The sequence below is a fragment of the Dreissena polymorpha genome, chromosome 10, assembly GCF_020536995.1.
Source record: "Dreissena polymorpha isolate Duluth1 chromosome 10, UMN_Dpol_1.0, whole genome shotgun sequence".
In the NCBI taxonomy this organism is placed as follows: domain Eukaryota; kingdom Metazoa; phylum Mollusca; class Bivalvia; order Myida; family Dreissenidae; genus Dreissena; species Dreissena polymorpha.
In genome coordinates, this window is record NC_068364.1 from 84,221,420 (window position 1) to 84,236,586 (window position 15,167).

The 15,167-nt window shown below is 36.2% G+C and overlaps 1 protein-coding gene across 2 annotated transcripts; it reads left to right on the top strand.

The window, feature by feature from the left end:
• The first annotated feature begins 321 nt into the window (after positions 1–321).
• LOC127848325 (BTB/POZ domain-containing protein KCTD18-like) lies at positions 322–10,903 on the top strand. Of its 2 annotated transcripts, none has more exons than XM_052380712.1 (2): positions 322–434; positions 9,508–10,903. In XM_052380712.1, exons 1-2 carry the CDS (start codon positions 423–425, stop codon positions 10,255–10,257), a joined length of 762 nt encoding a protein of 253 aa, XP_052236672.1. In that variant the 5' UTR covers positions 322–422; the 3' UTR covers positions 10,258–10,903. The 2 variants fall into 2 exon arrangements, with proteins under 2 accessions (XP_052236672.1, XP_052236670.1); XM_052380710.1 differs by lacking the exon at positions 322–434 and adding an exon at positions 9,177–9,289.
• Positions 10,904–15,167: the final 4,264 nt, after the last annotated feature.

Genomic DNA, 15,167 nt, shown 5'->3' on the forward strand with positions numbered 1-15,167 from the left:
AACATTTTAATTGCAGTATTTTTTTAAACTTAATTCGTCCTAACGTATACTTTATCAAACGTGGCGTCCCATTCCGTGTGTAATGATATAATACTTTTAATAATATATACTTTTCACACAGTCTGTCCCATGTATTTTGCTTACTGTTTAAATTCCTCTATATGACCTACTTATTCTTATAGTTTAAATGATACATAACTGTCTATCTTGATAGAATATACATTTGCACATTCAACATAACCCGACCTTGTACTTTGAATACAACCTCCGCGCATATCAGTATGACAAAAATGATAACGCGAGATTTCCCTACTAAACACATTCACTTTTGCACGTTCGCACTAGTGTGCAATATATTTCTAACACCATATCTGAAGAGGATTAGCGGAAAAGACCTCAGAAACTTCCTTACTCTGGAAATAATGGCGGATACGGTATTCACATTTTAAACATACAGCAGTTTGTTTGTAAGATAAACTGAATTGTTAATTTATTTGGAAACATTTATTTTACGATGATGAAACTAAGACCTCGGCTTCTAGTTTTCATTTAGTGTGTTTATTAAAATAATATCAAGAATTATGTCGTAAATGCACTGACTTGATTATATGAACATTGGTTTGATAGCATACACGTATTTTGCTTCACTCTAGATCTCCAGTGTTGTTGATTTAAATGTGGGCGGGGCCCACTTCACCACCACACTTTCCACGCTCACCAAATACCCCGACAGAATGTTTGCAGCCATGTTTAGCGTACGTCACGTGATCAACAAAGACAAAGATGGCCGATATGTTATCCACTGTGACGGCACAATATTTAAACATATCCTGGAGTTTCCTCGCTTCGGAACGCTCCCATCTGGAGAAGTGGCTGTGGCCGTGCACAGGTATTCGGAATACTTTGGTCTTCATGAGTTATCGAAGATTTTGTGTGATAATCAACAGGTCAAACTTGTCCTCCATGTCAGGGACATGCAACAACATCTTTCTGAATATGTCAAACTAGTTCGAAGTGTTGTTGACAATTTAAATACCAAAGCACTGCATAAGGATACTACAGCGTTTATTGTTATTAAACAACATCGACCAAAAATGTATCATTATGATTGTTTTACATATTCTCGTGATGTTTTACCGAAATTCACGTTCCGAAAAAGGACTTTTGAAGTTTATATTTCAAATACCTTTCTAGACTTCGAGTATTTTGAAAACATTCAGTTGGATGCTATATTCTTCCTAACAGCAAACCACTTGCAATCCCTAAGTTATGGTTGTAATGTTCTGTATAGCAACGGTACGTATAACGATGATATCAGTTGCTTCTTGATCTGCAAGGACCATGTCCTCTCACTCATCGATACCTTCATCATGCATACCAAATTTAGGACGGAACCACAGTAAAAAGATCGTCACAGTCGAATAATGAACTAGTTTGCATTGCACACTTTACTCACGACGAGATGGGCTGTCAAAACATACTTAAATCATTACAAGATGATGTGTCATTGCAAACTTTAATCTTGACAAGATTTTGTGTAATTGCAAACCTTACTTATGACATGATGTTTTGCCATTGCATACTTTACTCAAAACATGATGTTGTGTCATTTCTTATGACCATTTATTTTGTCGTTGCACACTCATGCCAAGATGTTGTGTGCTTGCATACATACTCATGACAAGTTGTTACGTAATTGCATACTTTACGAATTACATGGTGTTGTGTCATTACAAATTGACTTATGACAAGATGTTGAGTCATTTCATTCTTTTTTTTATGACAAGATGATTTTTCATTACAATTTGACTCATAATAAAATGGTGTGTCATTGAAAACATAATATGTTCTGATGAAATTTTCTTTCTTTATCAACCTATTTATTAGCTACATGCTATAGATTGTTTATTACTCAATAAACTTACATACGTTTGTGCACAGCGTCTCAACTAAGGCAGGTGTTTCCGTACCATATAGAATACGCATGCATATAAATATTTCAGATACCATTTAATTTCCTTTTAGCTACAAAATACACTCTGCATAATTGTTTCGTTGGTTTTAAATATTATGGCACGCAGTCAGGCATTTTCACTGAAAGACACTTTCGAAACAAGCACATGGTCATATGTTTATTCGATTAATGCTTTCTTGTGTATTGAGCACAAACGGTTGCTGTCGAGCTTGGTCATGTAGACAAACACGTAAATATGTCGACGTGACCAAGCCGCTACCTAAGTACCAAGCTATAGAGTGTTATGCTCAATTTGTTTCTGTTCTGTACTCATTACATACCAGTAAATGAATCAGTCAGCACTGAAGTAAGACTCGCTTTCAAGGGCCACACTCGCCGTTTATTGATTTTACTTTTCCGTTGTCACGTATAAACAGACGTTTCCCTGATTGTTCTAGATTTAGTATAATACACAAACTTATCTAGGGGAACAAACAAAGCATTGAAGTCTCTTCCAAGATCATCCTGTGCGGACTGTACATGCATTTAGCACCGGTTTCGCAGAGTGTGGCTCATATTCTAATTCATCCACCATCTCTTGATGTAGTCTGCATCTAAGCGAGGGTTTAATTACTTTCGGAGATTTTAACTTGACATCGCATGTTTAAGTCTGTTTAATACTAGCGCTACGTGTTCCGAGAAAAAACGACAGTTAACCAAATATATGTTTCTTTCAATTCTTCTCAACATTGCACACTTTCTGTACATATTGGATTTCATTAGTACCTAGATTAAAATTATCGATGTTTCATATTATATCAGAACATTGTGCGTGTTAAAAAACAAACTGTTAAGAGATTCTAAATTTAAATATGGAATGCCAATTTGTTCTTCACAAAAGCTTCAAAGAAACTCGAATGTGGGGTCATGACATTGTGTGGATCCGCAGATATTGTTTGTATATTTTTTAATATGATACCGTACATGAGTGCGATTTTAACGTGTGTTCGTGTTAAAAGTCCGCTATTTTGAAAAATATTAATTTAGACGATACCATTGTAAAATGGACGGGGTAAATGAGCTGCATTTCGTGTGGATGCCCGATGAGATCTGTCGGTCGGTAACCATATAGGTAGTACTGGCGTTTGCTTAATATTCATGATTGTAGTGTAAGCAATAAAAAACATAAGTGTGATGTAAACGCAGTCAAGAATGTTGAAATGTGTATTGTCGCGCACTGTTCAAAAGGTATTCGGTAAAAAATTATGAGATGCTCTGTAAACATCTTAATATGAACGTGTTTATGCTTTTGATATATCATTTTGAATTTAAATACTACTTAAAATGTGCGGTCTTAAAGGGATCTTTTCTTGGTTTGGTAAATTGACAAAATTGAAAAAAGTTGTTTCAGATTTGCAATTTTTCGTTTTAGTTATGATATTTGTGAGGAAACAGTATTACTGAACATTTACCATGGTCTAATATAGCCAATATATGCATCTTTTTACGATTTAAAACTCTAAAAATTATAAAGCGTTGCAACGCGAAGCGATTGAATAATTTCGAGAGTTCTGTTGTCGTTAAAGTTTGTGAAACTACGAAGATTGCTCATATAATGCATAAAATACTTTAACCAAATATGCTTGGCAGAATAGCCGAGCGGGCTTATGCGTATTTACTCCTGGTTACTCCAGGACTCCGGGGGTCACTGTTTTTTTTCCTATTTTTAAATTTTATTCTTGATTTTTTACTGGAGCTTTTAAGATCCAATGTTTACATTATCAATATAAAGCATTTAATGACTCATTTCAAAACATGCCAAAAACTGTGAAAAGTCTTCTTTAAAATAAAAATAGTACAGATGACTTATGTTATGTTATGATGCATTTTGTTACAGTCACATTCCAGTAAGACAGAATACTTTATATGGGTATTCTACTACGACCCGATCCACCACGATATATCCCGATTTCCAATATTTAGAGGTCGTGGACATTCGTAACTCAATCGGCGAAGGTCCTAACTCATTCGTAGCTAGTCGCGGGGGAGTCGTGAGCTCCCAAAAAATCGCGGCCAGTTTTTAAACGTGTTCAAAATTTGACCAAGACCTCCAAGACTGAATTTAATCGCAGTTGACTCGTAACATTGTCGTTGTGCGTTCTTGGGCGTCGTAATGGAATCTTAGGTAATTCGTGACTCAATCGGGGAATCTTTGATCACGTGATCTGTCTACGAATCATTTACGACTTTGTCAAGACTCTCAAGAGTTCACCCCGATTGAGTTGCGAGCCAACTAAGATTCTCGCGATTTAGTTACGTAACAGTTACGATTTTGTAAAGAATGATAAAGAAATAATATTTTTCTATCATGTTTTGTTGTCGACTAACCCACAGTAAGGAGTATAGATGCGTAGGAATTAAATCACGCATGCGGAGCACGAGTGCTTTGATAACACGAATCTATACTCCTTACTGTGGGTAATTCGACAACAAGCCATCATAGAAAAAAACTATTACTATTCTTACACGATTCTGATTGATTTGCTTCAAGCTTTTGGACATGAACTATATTTTTTAATACTCCGCCCTACTTGGTACAAAGTTCACTATTTAGTGACGTCATTGAATTGTACAAACATTTGACGTCGTTTTCATTCATAAATATTTTGCAAATTACGTCACGTTCATTGAGAACAACACTCATAGAAACTAAATGACGTCACATGTGTTAATTCTTCTGAAAAGCTGACATGCTATAAATGTTTTCTTAATTACGTTTCTTATCAAACAAATTCTTAGCAGGCGTGGTCATGCCACTTATCACCAAATATACAATTTGTTGTTTCATTACATTTATATACATGCTACATTTTTTACATTTCTTTAAGAGCGGGATTTAAGCACGTGCATTTAACTGCAATATTTTCTTTATTTATTCGGAACTAATTCCGAAACATTAAGCTCCGCCCATAATTTATTGCAGAATAACCCACACTTTATTTCCTTCTATGTCTATAGAAAACAAGTTACGTGCCTTGTTAGAATCAATATCAGTAGATATTGGCGCCGAATTCATGGGTGCGTTCGGTGAAGTCCTATACTAGTCGTGACCGATCTGCATCGTTCGTAGTACAGTCGCAGTAGATTCTTACACATCGTAGTGAAGTCGCGGTCCTATTCGCAAGACTTCAACCGAACCCCACGATTTGTCGTAACTCAATCGTACCACTGTCGTAACTGAATCGCAGACTGTCACGAGTCTTCCCGATTCAATAAATGTGCGAAATTGTAGCGAAACGTGGACTTGTTTTCGTAGTGGAATAGGGCCATTACACGGACATCATCTTTCCGTTGAACTTGTCTGGGGGATGGTGGTCAATCGATTACTGCGTTCACTGTCATGCGAGGGGATTCTTAGCAGTCTGTTTTATCTCACCTTATTCAAATGAGCCGTGTTCTTTGAAAACTGGGATTAATCAATGTGCGTAAAGTGTCGTCCGAACAAACGAATCAAGGCCGACACCTGCAGACTGGACTGGATTTTTATTTAAAAGAGAATTTCATTAAACTAAATTTCCATAACATCGGAAGTGTCGTCCCTGATTAACCTGTACGGCCTGCATTAAGCCCAGATTTCCCAGAACGCGACTTATGAAGACGCCCAAACTCATCAGTAATCAACATTCAACAATCGTATGATACCGCGGTCTAATTCAAACAAACATCCTAATGGTCCAATTTGAGAATATTGGGGGTTTCCCGTTTGCCTAACGTGCTGTCGTATGTTTGTGGAGCATTAATATCAGATCCACATTATTTAGTGTACTTTCAGTGTTTTTTATCTGCGAATCTGGTTAAGTGTGCATGGAATTTAACTTCATTGCTTTCTTTTGGCCAGTACGATGCGGTGTTCCAGGTTTTAATCATGATTTCGATTTAAAAAGGGACCTTTGCATGGTGATAGTAGGGACGCTTTTTTACTGTTTTTATTTTTTCCAATATTTATAGGTGTGTTCACAATATGTTCTTGGTATTTTTCAGAAAGGTTTATTGTCAGTGTCCCAATATGCACTATAAAAAATGCGCGGGCGTGCCCAGTACACGCTATCAATTGACGGTGTTGCAATCTGCGATATTTGCCAAACCTGATGCAAAGATCATTATTTCGATGCTGAAAACAGTTCAGAATTTAAGATTGTTATATAGTATGATTCTTGTTTTGTTCACGTCGACCTTGCGTCCTATTGTGCGCACTGCATCTTTGAAAAGAGGTCACTGTATCCGTCAATAAAGTGCGCTTACGGCTGGTCTCGGTGTCTCATATCTAGCGATAAATCGACAGGCAAGATAGAAAAGAAAGAAAGCGATCAATCAGTAACAGCTATTGTTAATTAGATGAATTATGATTCACGAATTTGATAGTGCTTTACAAATAGCGCGATTTGTATTGGAGGAACGATGGAGGTAATTACCGGGCTGGTTGATTTCTCGGAGAAAACGCACGATTTTAGATCATACCACGATAAATTAATGATTACGATAAAACATAAAAACATCTAAATTATAGAAATACAAATTATGAAAACAATGCAAAAATGACAGCAATTAAATCGGACGAACTTAAAAAGTCTTAATAAACTGTCTCCTCTGTTATTGTCATATTGTTTATTTGTAGTTCACGCTTAAGTGTGTGAAACGACGACGTTTGAGTGTGTAGAAATAATCTGTTTTCGGTCGTCATTGATTGTTTGTCTTTTGATAGTTTTTATGTGTGCATTATCATTTATTGTTTGCATTATGATACATATCGTGGGTGCATAATCATTTATTTGTTGCTCTTTAACTGTTTTCCTCTACAAGGAAGAGAAGAATCAAATAATCACGACGAACTGCTGTCTCAATGCTGGCGAGACCGGAAGCTACGCTGGGCACCCCACAAGTACGTCAACATCACCTTCATAGTGTGTAGGCCTGACCTTATCCTGTATAACAAGAACGCCATCACGAGTACATTTCCTTATCTATAATAATAACAATATATTTCGTGTTCTCGTCTTTGACAAGTTTGTCACCACGTGCTCACGTCGTCCTCTATAAAACGAACGTCTATAACGTAAACGCATCGTCGTTTTTAACAAGTACGTTCATCAAACGCACGTGTCGTCCCCTATATTAAGTGCGTTATCACGTGCACATGTCATTCTCTATAACAAGTATGTCTATCGCGTGTCTTCTATGACAAGCACGTCTTTAACGTGACGTCGTCTATAACAAGTAGGTATATCATGGACGCATTTCGTCGACTATAAAAAGTATATCTATCACTTGTTGTCGTCTATAATAAGTACGTTTATTACGTGCAAATGTCGTCCTCTAATAACTAGTAGGTCTATCAAAATCACATGTCGTCCTCTATTAACTAGTAGGTCTATCAAAAGCACATGTCGTTCTCTATAACAAGTACGTCTATCACGTACACGCGTCGTCGTCTATTAAAATTTCGTCTTTCACATGCACATGTCGTAGCTTTAGTATAATGGAATTATACGTGTGCATTAAGTATGCTGTGGTATAATGTTGTGTTTAGTGACACTTAATTTAATTGATTGAGCCGATTGATTCGCTGTTTAATATCCATTAACTCGTCTGAATTTTAACTTTTAATATTTTGAATTCGTCCATCTTAAATGTAGCCACATGGCTCTTATAAAACAGAAGTTTAAACTGTGTGTAACGTTTATTAAAACAAAATCAATCTACTTTCAAACAGTAGAGCAAATAGACCTGATTATGAGCTTTAAGTAATATAAATTGACGTCAGACATCGAAGTTTGATCTCGACCTTGAACTAATCATATGGATCTTGCAAGTGAAAAGAGTCGCGTATTTGTAAAAAATCTCGCCGTTGTATTTTGGCACATATCAATATTATGCTCAAGGTATAGAGAACTATTTTATAAGTAAAGTCAATATTTTTTCTTAAACGTGTAACTTTAATCTTAATCTCATCAACGTGGTTCTTTTGCGCAACTATACATTATTTTACGTCCTCCATATCAATGTAAAGCTGAGCAGATTAAAATATAGATAAAACACTATAATATTTCACAAACTTTGCAATGAAATGTTCACTGTGATATTCGAGATTATTGTTTGCATTATCGTACACTTTCTTGTAAACCTTTCAAGCAAATATTGAGTTTAAAATCATAACTATAACTAGTAGAGTGTGTACTAAGCTACAAACGTTAAACAATTTTAGTACAACAGCATATGGTAGCATATAAATGACCTGTAAAAACAATATAAAAAAAATAACGCATACCACACGTAGGAGCGAAAACGAAATTCTAAATTATCTTCGGTTGTTGTTTGTTTTTGCATTTGAACCGGTCTTGTAAGATTGGCATTTAATCAATACTCAGCCCTCGAAAGGCCAGCACATTAATTATTGTTTGAACAATATTTTCAGTAATTAAATGAGGTAGATAAAATAAAAGTACACTCTGGTATATCTAGAATCTATCAACGCTACGTTTATTGAATCGATTGTCTTCAGGCGAAACCTGGTATTTTAATAAAACAAAAATGCAATCAGAGAAAAAACATTTGATCGATTACCCGGTAATGTGATTTTCTTTCATAGTGCATTACTTTACATTAATGACCGGCCAGGTTGCTGATGTCACGGCAATAAGGGAAGCGGCAGACCAGGTATGACACATTATTGGAATAACGGAAATATGAAACATATCTCCTGCGTATGTAAATACAATTATAATAATCATTGTGGTGTCGGGCATTCTCCCTAATATTTGAATATAACCTAGACTGGACGGAATCACGTGATTCTGCTTAGATATGCAACGCAGATATTGTTCGCTTTAAGCCTCGACAAGCAAACATTTTAATTGCAGTATTTTTTTAAACTTAATTCGTCCTAACGTATACTTTATCAAACGTGGCGTCCCATTCCGTGTGTAATGATATAATACTTTTAATAATATATACTTTTCACACAGTCTGTCCCATGTATTTTGCTTACTGTTTAAATTCCTCTATATGACCTACTTATTCTTATAGTTTAAATGATACATAACTGTCTATCTTGATAGAATATACATTTGCACATTCAACATAACCCGACCTTGTACTTTGAATACAACCTCCGCGCATATCAGTATGACAAAAATGATAACGCGAGATTTCCCTACTAAACACATTCACTTTTGCACGTTCGCACTAGTGTGCAATATATTTCTAACACCATATCTGAAGAGGATTAGCGGAAAAGACCTCAGAAACTTCCTTACTCTGGAAATAATGGCGGATACGGTATTCACATTTTAAACATACAGCAGTTTGTTTGTAAGATAAACTGAATTGTTAATTTATTTGGAAACATTTATTTTACGATGATGAAACTAAGACCTCGGCTTCTAGTTTTCATTTAGTGTGTTTATTAAATAATATCAAGAATTATGTCGTAAATGCACTGACTTGATTATATGAACATTGGTTTGATAGCATACACGTATTTTGCTTCACTCTAGATCTCCAGTGTTGTTGATTTAAATGTGGGCGGGGCCCACTTCACCACCACACTTTCCACGCTCACCAAATACCCCGACAGAATGTTGGCAGCCATGTTTAGCGTACGTCACGTGATCAACAAAGACAAAGATGGCCGATATGTTATCCACTGTGACGGCACAATATTTAAACATATCCTGGAGTTTCCTCGCTTCGGAACGCTCCCATCTGGAGAAGTGGCTGTGGCCGTGCACAGGTATTCGGAATACTTTGGTCTTCATGAGTTATCGAAGATTTTGTGTGATAATCAACAGGTCAAACTTGTCCTCCATGTCAGGGACATGCAACAACATCTTTCTGAATATGTCAAACTAGTTCGAAGTGTTGTTGACAATTTAAATACCAAAGCACTGCATAAGGATACTACAGCGTTTATTGTTATTAAACAACATCGACCAAAAATGTATCATTATGATTGTTTTACATATTCTCGTGATGTTTTACCGAAATTCACGTTCCGAAAAAGGACTTTTGAAGTTTATATTTCAAATACCTTTCTAGACTTCGAGTATTTTGAAAACATTCAGTTGGATGCTATATTCTTCCTAACAGCAAACCACTTGCAATCCCTAAGTTATGGTTGTAATGTTCTGTATAGCAACGGTACGTATAACGATGATATCAGTTGCTTCTTGATCTGCAAGGACCATGTCCTCTCACTCATCGATACCTTCATCATGCATACCAAATTTAGGACGGAACCACAGTAAAAAGATCGTCACAGTCGAATAATGAACTAGTTTGCATTGCACACTTTACTCACGACGAGATGGGCTGTCAAAACATACTTAAATCATTACAAGATGATGTGTCATTGCAAACTTTAATCTTGACAAGATTTTGTGTAATTGCAAACCTTACTTATGACATGATGTTTTGCCATTGCATACTTTACTCAAAACATGATGTTGTGTCATTTCTTATGACCATTTATTTTGTCGTTGCACACTCATGCCAAGATGTTGTGTGCTTGCATACATACTCATGACAAGTTGTTACGTAATTGCATACTTTACGAATTACATGGTGTTGTGTCATTACAAATTGACTTATGACAAGATGTTGAGTCATTTCATTCTTTTTTTTATGACAAGATGATTTTTCATTACAATTTGACTCATAATAAAATGGTGTGTCATTGAAAACATAATATGTTCTGATGAAATTTTCTTTCTTTATCAACCTATTTATTAGCTACATGCTATAGATTGTTTATTACTCAATAAACTTACATACGTTTGTGCACAGCGTCTCAACTAAGGCAGGTGTTTCCGTACCATATAGAATACGCATGCATATAAATATTTCAGATACCATTTAATTTCCTTTTAGCTACAAAATACACTCTGCATAATTGTTTCGTTGGTTTTAAATATTATGGCACGCAGTCAGGCATTTTCACTGAAAGACACTTTCGAAACAAGCACATGGTCATATGTTTATTCGATTAATGCTTTCTTGTGTATTGAGCACAAACGGTTGCTGTCGAGCTTGGTCATGTAGACAAACACGTAAATATGTCGACGTGACCAAGCCGCTACCTAAGTACCAAGCTATAGAGTGTTATGCTCAATTTGTTTCTGTTCTGTACTCATTACATACCAGTAAATGAATCAGTCAGCACTGAAGTAAGACTCGCTTTCAAGGGCCACACTCGCCGTTTATTGATTTTACTTTTCCGTTGTCACGTATAAACAGACGTTTCCCTGATTGTTCTAGATTTAGTATAATACACAAACTTATCTAGGGGAACAAACAAAGCATTGAAGTCTCTTCCAAGATCATCCTGTGCGGACTGTACATGCATTTAGCACCGGTTTCGCAGAGTGTGGCTCATATTCTAATTCATCCACCATCTCTTGATGTAGTCTGCATCTAAGCGAGGGTTTAATTACTTTCGGAGATTTTAACTTGACATCGCATGTTTAAGTCTGTTTAATACTAGCGCTACGTGTTCCGAGAAAAAACGACAGTTAACCAAATATATGTTTCTTTCAATTCTTCTCAACATTGCACACTTTCTGTACATATTGTATTTCATTAGTACCTAGATTAAAATTATCGATGTTTCATATTATATCAGAACATTGTGCGTGTTAAAAAACAAACTGTTAAGAGATTCTAAATTTAAATATGGAATGCCAATTTGTTCTTCACAAAAGCTTCAAAGAAACTCGAATGTGGGGTCATGACATTGTGTGGATCCGCAGATATTGTTTGTATATTTTTTAATATGATACCGTACATGAGTGCGATTTTAACGTGTGTTCGTGTTAAAAGTCCGCTATTTTGAAAAATATTAATTTAGACGATACCATTGTAAAATGGACGGGGTAAATGAGCTGCATTTCGTGTGGATGCCCGATGAGATCTGTCGGTCGGTAACCATATAGGTAGTACTGGCGTTTGCTTAATATTCATGATTGTAGTGTAAGCAATAAAAAACATAAGTGTGATGTAAACGCAGTCAAGAATGTTGAAATGTGTATTGTCGCGCACTGTTCAAAAGGTATTCGGTAAAAAATTATGAGATGCTCTGTAAACATCTTAATATGAACGTGTTTATGCTTTTGATATATCATTTTGAATTTAAATACTACTTAAAATGTGCGGTCTTAAAGGGATCTTTTCTTGGTTTGGTAAATTGACAAAATTGAAAAAAGTTGTTTCAGATTTGCAATTTTTCGTTTTAGTTATGATATTTGTGAGGAAACAGTATTACTGAACATTTACCATGGTCTAATATAGCCAATATATGCATCTTTTTACGATTTAAAACTCTAAAAATTATAAAGCGTTGCAACGCGAAACGATTGAATAATTTCGAGAGTTCTGTTGTCGTTAAAGTTTGTGAAACTACGAAGATTGCTCATATAATGCATAAAATACTTTAACCAAATATGCTTGGCAGAATAGCCGAGCGGGCTTATGCGTATTTACTCCTGGTTACTCCAGGACTCCGGGGGTCACTGTTTTTTTTCCTATTTTTAAATTTTATTCTTGATTTTTTACTGGAGCTTTTAAGATCCAATGTTTACATTATCAATATAAAGCATTTAATGACTCATTTCAAAACATGCCAAAAACTGTGAAAAGTCTTCTTTAAAATAAAAATAGTACAGATGACTTATGTTATGTTATGATGCATTTTGTTACAGTCACATTCCAGTAAGACAGAATACTTTATATGGGTATTCTACTACGACCCGATCCACCACGATATATCCCGATTTCCAATATTTAGAGGTCGTGGACATTCGTAACTCAATCGGCGAAGGTCCTAACTCATTCGTAGCTAGTCGCGGGGGAGTCGTGAGCTCCCAAAAAATCGCGGCCAGTTTTTAAACGTGTTCAAAATTTGACCAAGACCTCCAAGACTGAATTTAATCGCAGTTGACTCGTAACATTGTCGTTGTGCGTTCTTGGGCGTCGTAATGGAATCTTAGGTAATTCGTGACTCAATCGGGGAATCTTTGATCACGTGATCTGTCTACGAATCATTTACGACTTTGTCAAGACTCTCAAGAGTTCACCCCGATTGAGTTGCGAGCCAACTAAGATTCTCGCGATTTAGTTACGTAACAGTTACGATTTTGTAAAGAATGATAAAGAAATAATATTTTTCTATCATGTTTTGTTGTCGACTAACCCACAGTAAGGAGTATAGATGCGTAGGAATTAAATCACGCATGCGGAGCACGAGTGCTTTGATAACACGAATCTATACTCCTTACTGTGGGTAATTCGACAACAAGCCATCATAGAAAAAAAACTATTACTATTCTTACACGATTCTGATTGATTTGCTTCAAGCTTTTGGACATGAACTATATTTTTTAATACTCCGCCCTACTTGGTACAAAGTTCACTATTTAGTGACGTCATTGAATTGTACAAACATTTGACGTCGTTTTCATTCATAAATATTTTGCAAATTACGTCACGTTCATTGAGAACAACACTCATAGAAACTAAATGACGTCACATGTGTTAATTCTTCTGAAAAGCTGACATGCTATAAATGTTTTCTTAATTACGTTTCTTATCAAACAAATTCTTAGCAGGCGTGGTCATGCCACTTATCACCAAATATACAATTTGTTGTTTCATTACATTTATATACATGCTACATTTTTTACATTTCTTTAAGAGCGGGATTTAAGCACGTGCATTTAACTGCAATATTTTCTTTATTTATTCGGAACTAATTCCGAAACATTAAGCTCCGCCCATAATTTATTGCAGAATAACCCACACTTTATTTCCTTCTATGTCTATAGAAAACAAGTTACGTGCCTTGTTAGAATCAATATCAGTAGATATTGGCGCCGAATTCATGGGTGCGTTCGGTGAAGTCCTATACTAGTCGTGACCGATCTGCATCGTTCGTAGTACAGTCGCAGTAGATTCTTACACATCTTAGTGAAGTCGCGGTCCTATTCGCAAGACTTCAACCGAACCCCACGATTTGTCGTAACTCAATCGTACCACTGTCGTAACTGAATCGCAGACTGTCACGAGTCTTCCCGATTCAATAAATGTGCGAAATTGTAGCGAAACGTGGACTTGTTTTCGTAGTGGAATAGGGCCATTACACGGACATCATCTTTCCGTTGAACTTGTCTGGGGGATGGTGGTCAATCGATTACTGCGTTCACTGTCATGCGAGGGGATTCTTAGCAGTCTGTTTTATCTCACCTTATTCAAATGAGCCGTGTTCTTTGAAAACTGGGATTAATCAATGTGCGTAAAGTGTCGTCCGAACAAACGAATCAAGGCCGACACCTGCAGACTGGACTGGATTTTTATTTAAAAGAGAATTTCATTAAACTAAATTTCCATAACATCGGAAGTGTCGTCCCTGATTAACCTGTACGGCCTGCATTAAGCCCAGATTTCCCAGAACGCGACTTATGAAGACGCCCAAACTCATCAGTAATCAACATTCAACAATCGTATGATACCGCGGTCTAATTCAAACAAACATCCTAATGGTCCAATTTGAGAATATTGGGGGTTTCCCGTTTGCCTAACGTGCTGTCGTATGTTTGTGGAGCATTAATATCAGATCCACATTATTTAGTGTACTTTCAGTGTTTTTTATCTGCGAATCTGGTTAAGTGTGCATGGAATTTAACTTCATTGCTTTCTTTTGGCCAGTACGATGCGGTGTTCCAGGTTTTAATCATGATTTCGATTTAAAAAGGGACCTTTGCATGGTGATAGTAGGGACGCTTTTTTACTGTTTTTATTTTTTTCCAATATTTATAGGTGTGTTCACAATATGTTCTTGGTATTTTTCAGAAAGGTTTATTGTCAGTGTCCCAATATGCACTATAAAAAAATGCGCGGGCGTGCCCAGTACACGCTATCAATTGACGGTGTTGCAATCTGCGATATTTGCCAAACCTGATGCAAAGATCATTATTTCGATGCTGAAAACAGTTCAGAATTTAAGATTGTTATATAGTATGATTCTTGTTTTGTTCACGTCGACCTTGCGTCCTATTGTGCGCACTGCATCTTTGAAAAGAGGTCTTTTCCGCTAATCCTCTTCAGATATGGTGTTAGAAATATATTGCACACTAGTGCGAACGTGCAAAAGTGAATGTGTTTAGTA